The sequence below is a fragment of the Nuphar pumila genome, chromosome 5 (assembly GCF_984573655.1).
Source record: "Nuphar pumila chromosome 5, dmNupPumi1.hap1.1, whole genome shotgun sequence".
NCBI classification, from domain to species: domain Eukaryota; kingdom Viridiplantae; phylum Streptophyta; class Magnoliopsida; order Nymphaeales; family Nymphaeaceae; genus Nuphar; species Nuphar pumila.
In genome coordinates, this window is record NC_143253.1 from 120,589,299 (window position 1) to 120,605,664 (window position 16,366).

The following is a 16,366-nucleotide window of genomic DNA, read 5'->3' on the forward strand; positions in this document are numbered from 1 at the left end:
GGATAGTGTTGTGATATTTTTTTTTAATTGATAAGTTGGTAGGTGTGCCCCATGTTCACTCACCATAGACCATCTAATTGTTGAAGTGTTGAGTGATTATACCTTGATATAAATATCTAATTTCTGCTAATTCAATTTGACGATAAGTTGGCAGGGGTTGAAGGATGGTAGTGCCCTATGCTTATGAGGAAGGTGAGAGTTCGAAGCCTCCCAAGCAAAAAATTGTTAGAAGTTAATTTTATAATTTTACCCAAAATAGGTTATCGTATACTCCTTGTATTTATATCTATTGGGAGCAATCTGTCTTTTTTAATTGTAAGTGTGGTGTATCTCAATCTAATAGTAGATCTCAATGCAGCCACAGACAACTTATGCCTAACCGCGTAAATAGGGATGGTAGTGGACCGGGGAAAAGCGGGGCCCCGCCCCACCTCGCCCCGTTTGGATCGGGAATGAAGGGTACGAAACGGGGATGGAGGCGGGGACGAAGGTTAAAATCCATCCCCGTCCGGGGGTGGAAGCAGGGGTGGAGGATAAAATCTTGAGGCGGGGCAGGGGTGGAGACCTTGTCCCCCGCCCCGCCCCACTGCCATCCCTAGGCCTAAAATTATTGTTATTCCTAAGAGAGATTCTTTTTCTCATTTATTTTTTTTTTTTTAATATATCGAATCATCGATCCTTCTCTTGCACCAATCAAATGATCAATGGTAAAAAAAAGCCGTGTGATCTATGTGATTTGTTACACCGCGGACACCAACTTAGGTCCAAGATCGACGTAACAACTCTGAACGTGCAAGAAACACCAAAACTAGAACACCAACAACTTCTCATCTGAATTTTTTTTATTTTGTTGTTTTCTCTAGTTTTTTGAAGTCTCATTTTTTCATTCTTTTTTTTTTTTTTAACTAAGGACCTTAGCATCGGGTCGGGATATATAAGAGAAAGTGAGACCGTAATCATCAATTTGGATTGAGCGTGCATTCTCGTTTCATTCCCAACAAGTGAGGTTCTTGGTCACTGCTTATTAGGGTTCCCTATTTTCTCTTCTCCCTGCCCACCAAAATCCTTTCTTCTTTCCCTTACAATCATCTCTTCCTTTCATTCGCCTGAGCCATCCACTGTACCACCTGAATCATCTTCTCATCTTCGTTTCAACCTCTAATTGTTCCTCTGTTCTTCTCTCCCTTCCTGTTTCCCCTCATTCTCAGCCTTCTTCTTCTTATTCTCAACCTCCTTCTTCTTCTTCTTTTTATTACTTGTTCTTTGAGAGGGAGAGCAAGAGAGAATGGGGAAGTCTGGAGGCAGGAGAAAGAAGGGTGTGAATGGGAATGTGCCCTCTGTTACCAACAACAACAGCAATAGCAACAACAACAACAACAACCATAGCGACATCGCCGCCTCCGCGGCGGATGGCGTGGATTTGGACTCCTCCATATTCCTGAAGAGAGCCCACGAGCTGAAGGAGGAGGGAAACCGGCGATTCCAATCCAAGGACTACGCGGGCGCCCTGCAGCAGTACGAGCAGGCCCTCAAGCTCATCCCCAAGACCCACCCTGATCGCGCCGTCTTCCACAGCAACCGGGCTGCCTGCCTCCTGCAGATGAAGCCCGTCCAGTTCGACGCCGTCGTCGCCGAGTGCACCCTCGCCCTCCACGCCCAGCCCCGATTCCCCCGCGCCCTCCTCCGCCGCGCCCGTGCCTACGAGTCCCTCGGAATGTTCGATTTGGCCGTCCAGGACGTCGGCTCCCTGCTCAATTTGGACCCCAACAATCAGGATGCCTTGGAGATTGCTCGCAGGCTCAGGGTCGCCCTCGGCAACCGCCACGATTTGGCTCATCAAGACCCACAGAGGACCACCACCAACAACAACCACAGGCCTCCTCCTCCTCTTCCTCTTCATCATCCGCTGCATTCCGCGGTCTCTTCCTTAAGTTCACCCCCTTCTTCGTTATCTTCATCCTCCTCTTCCTCCTACTCTGGAATGTCTCCTGCTGCGTTAGGCGCTTCGGCCGTTCCCGGTGCCCCCATTGCCGGCCTGGGACCGTGCTTGCCGGCTCGTGCCATTCCGTTGCCAAAGAAGCAGCCTGCCAAGCCCGCCGAGAAATCCGGCCCTGAAGACAATAATGCTCCCGCCTTTTCTATCTCTAATCATAACAATGGCATTAACATTAACAACATCGAGAGCGTTACACGCCCTTTATCATCATCCTCATCATCGAGACCTCCAGAAAAAATCAAATCTGAACTCCCCTCCATAGCCCTAAAGCCTTCCAAAGCATCGCCATCATCGTCAAAACCAGTTGTTTCGCAATCTATGGATAGAGAGACTCCTTCCCCTGCTCCTCCGGGTGAAAAGCATATTAAGAACTCGCAAAGAGTGGCGGCCTCTACTGTCAGGTGGAGGCCATTGAAGTTGGTTTTTGACCACGATATTCGATTGGCGCAGATGCCTGTTAATTGCAGCTTCAGGGTGTTGAGGGAGATTGTAGCAAATAGATTCCCTTCGTGGAAGTCAGTTCTGATCAAATATAAAGATTTGGAAGGGGATCTTGTGACGATCACTGGAACCAAAGAACTGAGGTTTGCAGAATCTTGCAGTGATTTCCTTGTCAATGCCTCAAAAAACAGGTTGGTGGTAGGAGGTAGTCCTCTCCATGAACAGGGTGAAGCTGATGAGCTTGGAAGGATTGGTACTGCTGATGCTAGTTCGGGGTCTCAGCCTTGTGCACTCGAGTTGTTAAGGCTGCACATTGTGGAGGTGAGCGCTGAGCAGGAGCCACCTCTGGTTGATGAAGAGGAAGAAGAAGAACTGGTGGAGAAATCCCCACTTGATGGGACAGCTGAAGAAGAGGGGATTAAGGGTGAGGAAACAACCTCTCACTCTTCTATATGTGATGCTGTATCTGAAGGTGGCGGGGTCGAAAAGGAACTTGCTAAGCCTGTAGATTCAGAGAACGGGATCCAGAAGGAGAGGAATGGGGATGCCAACCAAACTGATTGTAAGGAAGTTGAGATTGATGACTGGCTGTTTGAGTTTGCCCAGTTGTTCCGATCACATGTTGGCATTGATCCTGAGGCACACATAGATTTGCATGAACTTGGGATGGAGCTCTGTTCTGAGGCATTGGAGGAGACGGTGACCAGTGAAGAGGCCCAAACACTTTTTGATATGGCGGCATCCAAGTTCCAGGAAGTTGCTGCATTAGCATTCTTCAACTGGGGGAATGTGCATATGTGTGCTGCAAGGAAGCGGATTCCGTTAGATGAGGCATCATCAAAGGAAGTAATCTTGACACAGCTTCAGGTTGCATACGATTGGGTGCAGGAGAGATATTCTTTAGCAGGACAGAAGTATGAAGAAGCTCTACTAGTCAAACCAGACTTTTATGAAGGATTGCTGGCTTTGGGACAACAGCATTTCGAGAAGGCAAAGCTACATTGGTCTTATGCATTGGCTAGCAAGACTGACTTGACAACCTGGGATGCTAGTGAGACAATTAAGCTTTTTGACAGTGCGGAAGAGAAGATGAAAGCTGCTACTCGAATGTGGGAAAATCTGGAAGAGCAGAGGAATAGCGATGTCAAAGATCCTATCACTCTGAAAAAGGAAGAGATCCTGAATAAAAGGAAAAAGGCCGTGGGGGGTCAGGATGCCTCTGCCTCAGGTGATGGTGGTCATGGTGGGGATTTAGCATCTGCATTGGATGAGGCAGCGGAGCAGGCTGTCGTGATGAGGTCTCAGATTCACCTTTTCTGGGGTAACATGCTGTTTGAACGTTCTCAAGTTGAATTCAAACTAGGAATGCCTCATTGGAAAAAGAATCTGGATGATGCGGTTGAGCGGTTCAATCTTGCTGGTGCATCTGAAACAGATATTGCTGTTGTACTTAAAAACCACTCATCAAGTGTGACTTCCCTGGAAGAGGATGAGAAGAAGGCCACAAGTTCTGCTGCAAAGGTTAATGCCATTATGAATTGTGAGAACCAAGACATCAGAATACCTGTGTAGATCACCTAAGATATTAACCAAATAGGTGTTATGTTGGTCTTATGGTGGATCCATATTTTAGTAGACTTGATCTTTACAGTAACAGACTGGAAAATAAAGAACTTTTGACAGAGGGATGTAGCTGATTCAGATATCTGGTCTTGAAGACTGTTTCTTCCAAAAACCTGATTTCATCAGAATCCTGGCACAATATATCAGTTGAGTTCTAGGACATTATTTGCATGAATCTTAAGGTGACATACAATGTCAGTGCACTGTCTCCATGTTTCAATCATCTTGGTTCTGACTTCTGATTCTGTGTTAGTTATTGCTTTTGTCAACCTTTTTTTCTTTCTGGACATCTGATAGTTGATTTTTGGCTATTTTATGATAATTTAAATAGTTTTCTAGATGAAAGAAAAGATGGCTAAATAAAATTTTCAAGTATCTCTCTTTCACTATGTTACATCTTCTAGATTGATATTTCATTAAGTGCCTAGACCTTTCTTTGGGATTGTTGTGGACAGCAAGGCAGCCTGTCTCATGTGATTGTTCTTTTAACTTCTTTCTTTCATGAGGAGCTGAATTGTGATCGGTAGAAGCTATTCATTACAAAATGCTATTTTTCTATCTTAACGTGTGATAGTGTGAATATGGTAGCATCTGGGACTAGTATAAGATCATTATCTGTCATGTCACTTATCACTTTTGGTTTTTATTTTGTTAGTAATGGTATGAAACAACCATTTGACGATCATCCTTGTTGGTTTCAGCTTAAAGGTTGTACTTTGTCTTTTACATGTATGTATCCTCTTTCCAGTTCCCTCCAGTTGGCATGCAACTCAGATAGAAAAACCATTTGATGTTGATTGAAATGGTTTACCAGTCTATGAAACAGACATTCTTATCTACTGTATAACATGTTCTAATAAATTTAAACTGACAATTAGTATCTCATGATTGCTTTGAAATTTGGATTGTTCGGTAAATTGTAATATGTTCTCAGTTGTGTCTTAGGACAAAATGAGCTTACTTGGATGTAATTATGGTGCGTGAATCTGAATGCTTGTATCATCAAGCACATTACCATTTCAAGGATGCATTGGTGCATTTGGTAGCCCTAGAAGAATTGCTTGGCATACTGTTGCCTTTCTATTGTCTTGAAACTGAGAATGTTATCTTTGATTAATGTGAAATCCAACCTCCATCTCTTTGGAGAAGAAAAAGGGAAGGATCAGATCTCTATTTAGCAGCAGTTTGAAGATTATGAATGCTAAGCGCATAAGACTTTTGTTTCATAAAACAAATTTCTATGCAAAAAATGATTGGTTGTCAATAAGTATGACGTTATCTTTGGAGTAAATCATAGGGTTGGCAGACTGGGTCTTTAGACTTTCATATGAAGAGCCTTCACTGGAAACTGAGTTGAGGCAAATTTGATGGTAAATCCTTGACTTATATGTTCTAAACTACTGCATGGAGTTTCCTAAAAGGGCAGCAAGAATATGAATAGAACCACAATTCTAGAATTTCCTAATTGAATTAAGACTTGATTGGTCATATGTAGGGGGGGTGTCAACAGGTTGGGTTTGGTTCGGACCCAGGTGGAACCAGATTTTCGGGCATGGTATCAGGTCCGGACTCGGGTCTAATCGGATACACTATAAGAAAAACCATACCTGGATCCTATAATAACTACATGAACCAAACCTGGACTATACCCTGTAAAACCATATTTTTTATCATTTTTACATTGAAAATTTGTGGGGCTTAATCAGAACTCGGGTCGGTTTGGGTCTGGTATAAAATTTCACAAATTATACCCAGGTCCATGTATTAATCAAACCTTCGGGTACAGACCCGGGTCTTAATCAGGTCTTCCTATTTATCACCATACCTGGACCCTATAAAAGGTTTGGTTCGGGTCGGGTCCAGGCCCTTGACACCCCTAGTAATATGTGAGCATTTGGCTTGTTCCTTGACACAATAATTAAATTTTAGATGTGAGAGCACTTATTGCCTTATTGGACTCTGGTAGTATGTATGCCCTCATTCACCATGTTTTGCGTACAGTTGCTAACATAATGTCATGATTTTTCTTTTTCCTTTTTCCCTTTTCTTTTTCTTTAAATTTGGCAACAAAATCATAACTTAAGATAATTGAATGCCATTTTTATTATTGCAACTAGGAGTTGAAAGCAATGATTTTTCATATGGCATAAAATAGGATCTGTCCACCTCTCCAGTAGTTGCTTTTTCCCACATTTTTCTCTACTTATTTTTCGGCATGTTTCTCTTCCTGCAATTTACAGCCAAACAACAAAAAGTTAAGTCTTTTTGTTAAATTATGCATTTATAACTACAAGAATTTTATGGAATGAATTCATGAACTTGTGGGTTTGAAACCAAACTCACCCATGTTGACTCTTCTTGAGACGTGAGTCCCTAAGGGAAGGTCAAGACAGTGAATCTATAGCAAACAAAAGCTTTTAAAAGTTAATATTTAAAACAAGCTTTTTATTGTGGAACAAGAGATGGTTTTGGTAGTTGTAGAGTTCAATTCTATGTAGGAAATGAGGGCTGTCGATGCCAATAATAATGGTTCAGTTGCTATGTAACAGGGATTCAGCTAGCAAGGTGCCGCACCCGCATCGACGCGACTCGACGCGGGTGCGGCACCGGGTGCGTTGACCGCACTCAGGGTCATTTCGGTCCATTTTTTGGTTTTTTTTTTTAAATTTTGCCCTATGAAATGGACTCGCGTCGGGGGGAACCCCCGGACCCCCCTTCTATATATATATATTTACATTTTTGCCCCTGCCGCACCCATGCACCCAAGGTTTTTGAAAGTGCCACACCCATGTGAGACATAGTTCAGTTGTTATATATATATGTATGTATATATATATATATATTCTAAATGTATTGCCTGATACGGGCATTTTGGTCTTTTTACTTATACTTATAGTTGTTTATTAGAAACAACTTTTATTTCTTTTTATTTTTCTTTTCTTCTTTTTCTTCTTTTTTTATTTTCTTTCTTTTAAGCCTTGGGGCCCCACTCTTGGAGTCGTTGGGGCCTCAACGATCATAAATATGACCGTTGGGAGCTCCCCAACGACTCTAAGAGTGGGAAGCTCCCAAGGGTCTTCTCTCTCCTTTTTTGTATATAAATAAGGGTGTTCCCCCTTCACATGTATTCATTCCTTTTTCTCATATTCTCAATAATATTTACTTTTTGTTTGCCTTTTGGCATTATCTCTTTGTGGATTTGTGTGTGCCTTGTTTACTCTCTTTGTATTTGTCCATTATTGGACTTGTAAGTGTTCTACACTTTGTTATTTGTAATTCCGCTTACTTCATTACATGGTATCCGAGCCATTTGGGTTCTCTTGATCTTGGAAGCATTTCTTGTGGTGATTGAAGATCGTGATAAAAGTGCTAACACTTTCTTTGTCTCAATCTTTTTCTTATCGTCATGAAGCATGAATCAAGAATGAAGCTCTTCTTCAAACTTAATGGATCAAACTACTTGATGTGGGCATTGCCAATGGAAAATCATCTTAGAGGGAAAAACTTTGGGGTTTTATGATGAGAACCTCTCTTAAACCATCGTTGAAGCTCACCAACATTGAAGGAGGTGTCGAAAAAGCTCTCATTGGGGATGGTCGTCTTAAAGCCATCGTAGAAGATTAGGAAAGTAACCATGCCAAAATTTTGTCATGGTTTATGAACAATATTGACATAAAAATATGTGCCAACATTGTTAAATTTAGAAGAGCCAATGATGTTTGGTTCTTTCTTATGTATACCCAAAAGGATCTTGCTAGACAATATTTTTGTCAAGATAAAATTAGATCCACTAAGCAAGGAGAAATGTGTGTATGTGATCTTGCTAGACAATATTTTTGTCAAGATAAAATTAGATCCACTAAGCAAGGAGAAATGTGTGTATGTGATTACTTTAGTATTTTGTCCCTTCTTTGGAATGAATTAGCTCTCCTTGAGCCTAAATGGGTGGCTCCCAAAGATATTGAAATGAGAAAAGAGCAAATTGAGAATGAACACTTTTTTCAATTCCTTCATGGTCTAAGATCGAAATTTTAACAAAGGATTCTCTCCTTCACAGGACCAAAGCTCTGCCTATTGAAGATGCTTTTGCCGAGGTATGCCAAGAAGAAACCTGTCTTGGCATGACCCATAAGAATGATGATGTTTTGGTCTTTACTAGGTCGGGTTCCAATGTAAAACCTATAAGCCACCCCAATTTGTAAAACCAAATAATTATGGTAATGAGTCCAACTATAATAGTAGATATAGGAAGGGGGACACTTGCCATCATTGTAATGAACTGGGACACATTATACCAGTATGTCCTAAGCTTAAAGGTAAGATTGTTTCCGTTGGTGAAATCACACCTAAGAAAGAAGAAGCAAACAAAAATGGAGGAGATATTAAAGACACGCTTAATCAAATATCAGAGGCACTTCAACAACTTCTCAAATCATCTACTTCGGGTGCCACCATTGCATCATTCTCATCTCCTCCAATTATGTGGATTCTTGATTCGGGTGCTTCCTTTTATATAACACCTCATAAGAATGTTCTTTCTAAAGTTTATTCTAATCATACTTCATCTTATGTTTCAACGGTCGATGAAACTTCTTTAAAAATAGAAAGTATTGGAACACTTGATTCAAAATATTCTTAATTTTTTTTGGTTTAAAAAATAAGGGTGCTTCTAAAATTAAATTTAAATCTTTTTTTCGTTTCTCAAATTTTTTATCATGGTTGCAAAGCTTCTTTCTCACCTAAGGATTGCACCATGAAGGATCTCCAGTCAGGGAAGTTGATTGGGCAAGGCCATAGAAGAGTCGATCTTTATTTTATGATTTTTTGTCTCTTCCACCCAAGTCATTTTGTACATGTCTAAAGTATTGATATTTGGCATAAGAGAGTTTGCCACTTTAGCTTTTCAAAAATGTCTCTTTTTCCTTTTTTAAAAAATGCATGTAATGAAAAAGATATATCTTGTAAATATTGCATTTTTAGAAAAATGAAAGCAATTCCCTTTCCTCAAAGAGATTTTGTCTCTACACGGCCTTTTGAATTAATACATTCGAATGTATGGGGTCCCTCACCTATCATATCAAAAAGCGGTTACTCATATAATGTTATTTTTGTTGATGATTTTACTAGATACACATGGATTTATTTTTTAAATCATAAATCCGATGCGTGCTCTTTTTTTAAAGAATTTCATATAATGATTAAAAATCAATTCCTAAGCAACCTTTCTATTCTTAGACCGGATTCTGGAGGAGAATACATGTTTACTGATTTTCAAAATTACTTAAAACAAGATGAAATTTGTCATCAAAGGTTTTGTCCTAGAACTCCGCAACAAAATAGGTTTACAGAAAGAAAGCATAGACATATATTATAAACAACTAGGACTCTTTTAATTTCCAAGGTTATTCAAAAAACGTTTTGGGCCGAAGCCGTTTTAACCTCAACTTAATTAATAGAACTTGTTCATCCTCATTAAACAATGTTTCTTTGTTTGAAAAGCTTTTTAAAATGACTCTCGATTTTAAAAGACTAAGAATCTTTGGTTGTAGGTGTTATGTTCTTACTCATAAAAATGATAAACTATCCTCAAAAGCTATTGAATGTGTTTTATTAGGTTACAGAGAAAATAAAAAAGGATACTGATGTTTTGATCTAATAAATAACAAACTTTATATTTCAAAAAACATTACTTTTCTTGAAAATGAAAATGGGTTTGATAGCAAAGAACCAAGAGTAAACATTGATTATTCATTTCTATTTGATTTATTACCAAAAAATGATGAGTCTAACTCTATTGAGGTATTTGAATATTTTGACAATGGTTGTAGTAGTGAGAATTCACTTGATGATAAGGATAGTGATCTATGTCACATGGGTGCGGGTGCGGGGATTCAGCACTTCCAAAAAACCCATGTGCGGGGGGTGTGACAGGGGCAAAAATGTATATATATATATATATAGATAGATAGATAGATAGATAGAAGGGGGTCGGGGTTCCCCTGGTGCGGGTCGGGGTTCAGTTTTTTTTGCTCGTGTATTTGTTTGAAGACTTGTTACCCACGTTCTGCTTGTTGTGTACTTTAGCTCAACAGGACAAAATTGATGAACCGAAAGGATTGACAATCTGATCGACCCAGCTTGCTGCGTTCTACTGACTGTCATGATTCAATCATGTCTGAAACTCCCTGGTCTTCACGAAAAAAAATATAAGCGAAAGGTTTGACATGGTTTGTTGGAGAGAGAGTCTTCACGAGGCCTACAACACCACTGCCATGCCACTGCATAGGGTTCTTCAAATTTCATTTTATATACAGTTGCACACATATGACAACTAAAAGAAATTTATTGGATTTGACATGTGGACAAGAGAGGTCTACACAAGGCTACGGCTAAAGCACCCATCTCGTTAGGAGAAAAGTGAATACTAATAGCCACCAAGGCTCTACCACCACCATTATCATTTATTATGGAGAGAGAAAATCCTTGACGAAAAAGGATCTGGTTGGTTGAAGCATAAAGACTTCAAAAGGCTCTTGAATTTTGGTTTTAATTTTTGAGGAAGATGGATCATCATTTCCAAGTTAACAGTATGTTTTCCAACGCTGTGAATTAATTGTTTGGAGGCAAGTATAGCATGGGATGCCAACAAAGCTCATCAGATGTTGTGGACACAAGTGCCCCTTTATAAAACAAGAGCAGCAGCAACAAGCAGAATTTTTTTTTTAAATTCTGCAGCCCATTTCGTAGGGCAAATTCTTTTTTAAAAAAAAAAATCCAAACAAAAATGGACCGAAATGACCCTGGGTGCGGTCAACACACCCAGGATCGGGTTGACCGCACCCGCGTCGAGTCGCGTCGACGCGTGTGCGGCACCCTGCTAGCCGAATCCCTGTGACATTGATAGTGATCAACATGAGAATTTGAATGAACATATATCAAATGATACACGTGTATACTAGACGGGGTGAAGGTAGGTCGTTCATGTGCCCTTGACAAGTTCTCTCAAAACATATCTTTAGAAGAATCCCAACATAGAAAATCAAATTGTATCTCTAGTGCTCTAAGTAGATTTATATCATATGACTCATTCTCTCCAAACTTTAGAGTATATTTAATAACTCTTCACTCTTATTATGAACCATCTCATTATAATGATGCCAAACAACACCCTCATTGGAATAAAGCTATGAAATTTGAACTTAATGCTCTTAAAAAAGCCAACACATGGGAAATAGTTGATACTTCCCTCGGCAAGAAACCTATAGAATGTAGATGGGTGTTTAAAGTTAAAACCAAAAGTGATGGATCATTACAAAGATATAAATCAAGGTTAGTTGCCAAAGGGTATGCTCAACAATATGGAATAGATTATGAGAAAACATTTGCCCCGGTAGCACGAATGACAAGTGTTCGAGCTCTCATTGCCATTGTGTCTATTAAAAAATTGCCTATTTTTTTATGTAACCTCCTCCAGGGGTGAATTTTTTGAACGAAAAGTGTTCGAGATGTTAAAAATGTTTTTTTGAATGAAGAACTTGGTAGGGAAGTTTACATGGAACCTTCTATAGGGGTGAATTTAAATGAAAATGTTTTAAAACTTAAAAAGGCCTGTATGGTCTTAAACAAACTCCTAAAGCTTGATATGATAAATTTAGTAATGTTTTGATTAATTTAAGATTTATTTTTTGTTATACTAATACTGCTTTCTTTGTCAAGAAAACAGATACTACTATTGTGATTCTTCTTCTATATGTTGATGATATGATCATCACAGGAAACAACAAAGGAGTTATTGAAATTAAATCTACTTGGGTTTCTTGAGATATTTTTTAGGTATTGAAGTTGCTTACTCTCTTAAAGGATATATTCTCTTTCAATTGAAATTAGCTGTCGACATATGTGCTAAGTCGGAAGTTTCAGATGAAAAGAAGGTGGAGACCCCAGAAGTCATAAATGCTAAATTAAGACTCGAAGATGGTGTAATGCTTGAAGATCCTACTCCATATCGTTAATTAATTGGATCTCTTACTTTATCTCTCCATCACCCGACTTGATATTGCTCATTGCTATTTATGCGGCTAACCAGTTTCAACATGCTCCTACTATATTGCACATGGCAGCAATAACAAGGATTGTGCGATATATTAAAAACACCATTTCGAATGGGTTTTTTTTATCCTCTTTCTCATCTTTTGACTTAACTGCTTATACTGATGCTGACTGGGAAGGTAATCCAAATAATAGAATCTCAACTACTGGTTTTTGTAGTTTTTTAGGAGATTCACTAATTTATTGGAGGTGTAAGAAACAACAAAAAGTATCTCTATCCTTAACTGAAGCCGAATATCGTGCAATGGATACAACGACAACGAAGATTGTGTGGCTTAAAAGTCTTCTCAGTGATATGGGTATCATCGTCTCAATACAATCGAAGATGTGCTCTGACAATAAAAGTGCAATTTATATTGCAAGCAATCACATCTTCTGTGAGTGCACCAAGCATACTGAGATGGATTGCTATTATGTTCATGATGAATATTTAAGAAAAACTATTACATTTTCATATGTCACCTCGGAGTATCAGTTGGCCGACTTCTTCACCAAAGCTCTTCTTGCTCTTCGTTTTTTTTTCTCCTTGTCAAACTTTCGGTTCTTTCCTTGTAAAGTTTGAGGGGGAGTTATATATATTTCTAAATGTATTGCCTAATAGGGGCATTTTGGTCTTTTTACTTGTACTTATAGCTGTTTATTAGAAACAACTTTTTATTTTTTTTTATTGTTCTTTTTTTTTTCTTTCTTTTGAGCCTTGGGGCCCCACTCTTGGAGTCGTTGGGGCCCCAACGGTCATAAATATGATCGTTGGGAGCTCTCCAACGACTCTAAGAGTGGGGAGCTCCCAAGGGTCTCCTCTCTCCTTTTTTGTATATAAATAAGGGTGTTCCCCCTTCTCATTTATTCATTCCTTTCTCTCATATTCTCAATAATATTTACTTTTTGTTTGCCTTTTGGCATTATCCCTTTGTGGATTTGTGTGTACTTAAAGTGTGTGTTTACTCTCTTTGTATTTGTCTATTATTGGACTTTTAAGTGTTCTACACTTTGTTATTTGTAATTCTGCGTCAAAATCCGTAATTCGGTAAATATCAGAAGCTGATATTACTCTAAATTGGTTGAATGCATGGGAGAGTTTTGCATATTGGTTGGTTTTGACTGATTGAGTAGCACTTTGTTCTTGGTGTTGCAACGATCAATCAAAACTGTGGAGAATTGTTTAATTCTTTTTACCATGTGTCTGCTACGGGTTTCAAGTTCTGACTGTTCATCCAATTTCATCCTTTATATGTGATCACTAGGGGGCACGATCATGAGTTAATCAATATGATTGCTATTGCCATGATGCTGAGTGAAATTTGTTTTTATCACATTGTAATTATTAGAACCTGCCTATATTCAGATAAGAGTGAATCATTATTTGTGGTAAAGGAGATTTGGCTGCATCTCCTTAAACACTGCAAGGCAATGTATAATTTGAAGATGTATTGAATATATTATATTTGATTCGTAAATCCAAGATATTTGAAGAAGTTTTACTCATTCATTTTTTAACTTTTTAAGATAGTTTGAATTGTTTGAATTGATTTACCATGCTTATGTTAGTGGTATTATTGGAAACTACATCGAATCAAACCATCTTTGGCTCAAAAGCTTTTGAGGAGATCATACGAAGAAAGGAACAAGCATTGGTCAATTCCTTTTCAAAAATGTCCTTGACACTGGTTACAAGCCTTTGGCGCTAATTGGCATCTACAGCTCAGGTATGAAATCATTACTCCATGCTCAACCTAGGCCTGAAGCTTAAAAGCAGGAAGCAATCCCTCCTTTCATCAAATCAAGGAGTGGCGAAAACACTTATTTTTCTTATGTTTTCTTTAAATAGGATTTAGAAAGAAAACTCATCTTTCTCATACTTGGATACCCATAAGCTAAATATCCAACACTTACTGCTCCAATATTCAAATCTCCAATAACTATTCAAATAATTTTGTATCTATTTTGTCCTATGGATGAATATCAAGCATATTGGTTTTGCTCATTTGATATTTACTATGAAATTCCACGTACCATGCTATGAATAACTGGGACTTTTATAGAAACATGTCATTATCGAATGAGACTTGTCTTATGTTGTTTCTTCATGCTGCTTTTAACGTATCATTTGCTTTCATTAGAAACTCAAGAAATTACCATGTTCTGTATTGAGGATCAGCAGAATCTCTACCCTGTTGGAGTATAATTTTTTGTCTCATGTCTGCCATTCTCTTCTGTCATAGAATCTTGAAAGTGGATCTTGTTCCATGTGTATAATATCTATCTAGTGATATTTTGAGTAATTGGTTTATAAGATATCGACCTTTGCAATCAAATTACTTCAGTTTATATGTGTACATTTATGTGTGTATATATATAACATAGGTAAAACTAGTCTTGGTTAGGGTTAACTTAATCTACTTTTGGACAGAAATGGACCTCAGCGTGGTAGACTTCACCTGACACAAAGGAAGCCATGTGCAAGTGTCTCACCCGCATGGGTGTGGGTGCGATGCTGGTGTGGTGCCCTGTTAGAAGAGTCTGTGTTACATAGATGAAAAGTTATCGTATAAAAAATATTTTGAAATTTTTTCTCCTGTTTCTGTGACATGAGAAAATTCGCTTGGAAAATCTCTCTCTCTTTATCTATATATATCATGATATTATAATGATAATATCATGAATATTATCAGTTACTTTTAATTTTTTACTTCTTTTCTATATCTTAAATGTACTTATTTTCTTTTATATTTTGTAATTATTTCTTTTATTATATGTGTGTTTTATTTCAAAAAATGTGTTATTTTCTTACTTATTTCTGCTATTTTTATATTAAAATTTTTAAACACCAAGATTTTCCTATGTTTTATCAAATAAACCTATATTATCACGAGAAATTACCCTGCCGAGATATAGCCAAGACTGATATATATATATATATATATATATATATATATATATATATATATATATATATATATATATATATATAGGTTTCTAGTTAGAAAAAGGGTCCCCTGACTGAAAATCTAAAAAAGAGTTTTTCAAAGAACTATATTGCTACCTGTAAGGTTGTATACCTTTTCCTAGGAGTCGCCTCAACATTTTTGGCTAATTTCTTGACTGTACACATGAGAGAACCAGAGTAATGTGTCTTGACCTTCGCACTTTCCAGATACTGTGTATAACTACAATTTTAAGGTCTTTACATCTTTGTGGTCTTTAGTTAAGGTGGGCAGTGCCTACCTTAACCCGATGGGTTGGGCAGTGAGTGCCCACCCTCACCCTCGGAAAGGTTGGGTCTGGGTGGGCACAACTCTGACCCAATCCATGCCTTTCCCCCTCTATCTTAGAGTCTATGGCTCCGACTGCCTCTCTCTCTCTCTCTGTAACACCCCAAAATCGTGGACTTGAAACCTTTTCTGAAAAATGTTGAAAGCTTTGAAATCAATCATTTATCAGAGTTTGAAACAGAAGTTCAACAGAAGATCAGGTTTAAAATAGCAAATCCCTGGACCTTGGGCGCATTACAACACAAACTTCCCTTTACAAACCGTTTTGCAATTCAAGTATATATTTTTATTGAAATGAAAAGAAAAACGAAGTTTTGGTAACACAGTTTTAGTAATCCAGAGTTTTAATTAGAAGAGATGCTTTCAAAGACACTTTATACAATATCTATCAAAAGTGTCCTCAGGAGCGCAACGACAGGAAAGGGGTCTCGCCTTTAACGCATCACGACATCGTGCCATCGCAAGGTGTATAACTTGTTCACCACCTGCCCATAAAATGGGTCAGTCCCACAACAGACCAGTAGGGGTGCAAAAGACAAGAAGGGACAACGACTGCAGTAAGCAAGCTGATCGCTAGATCAAGCAGGAAAAGCAAGACTAGTAGATCTAAGCAAACGTACTGTGGAGTAAGCAAAACTCTAGTAAAGCAGAACAACTAAATATAGAATCAGTAAGGAAAACATGCAACTATAGCAATCCAACTGACTCTATAGGTAAAGAGTAACTCACTCCATCCAACAGTCAAACAAGCAACTGAATAAGACAAGCCTTCATAGCAATGCATACACTACATCGGCAAGTGATTATACTAATCGTAAAGTATAAGTCATTGCATTACAAGCAATTTATAAGCTACTCATGATAAGCAATCATATGGTAGCAGTTATATTACAATATGTAACAACTTATAAGACAAACAACTACA

At 38.4% G+C, this 16,366-nt stretch overlaps 1 protein-coding gene across 6 annotated transcripts in view; it reads left to right on the plus strand.

The window, feature by feature from the left end:
- The first annotated feature begins 972 nt into the window (after positions 1–972).
- Positions 973–16,366, plus strand: part of LOC149838406 (protein CLMP1-like) — a 32,242-nt gene continuing 16,848 nt past the window's right edge. For 2 of the 6 annotated variants that reach the window (XM_090006582.1, XM_090006578.1), the window contains exon 1: positions 973–4,242. In XM_090006582.1, the coding sequence (XP_089862708.1) occupies positions 1,286–4,009 (2,724 nt within the window). In that variant the 5' untranslated portion in view covers positions 973–1,285 and the 3' untranslated portion in view covers positions 4,010–4,242. Of the gene's footprint in view, positions 4,243–4,715; positions 4,769–13,717; positions 13,876–16,366 lie in introns of all 6 variants that reach the window. The other 4 variants (XM_090006580.1, XM_090006577.1, XM_090006581.1 and 1 more) reach the window with 4 other exon arrangements.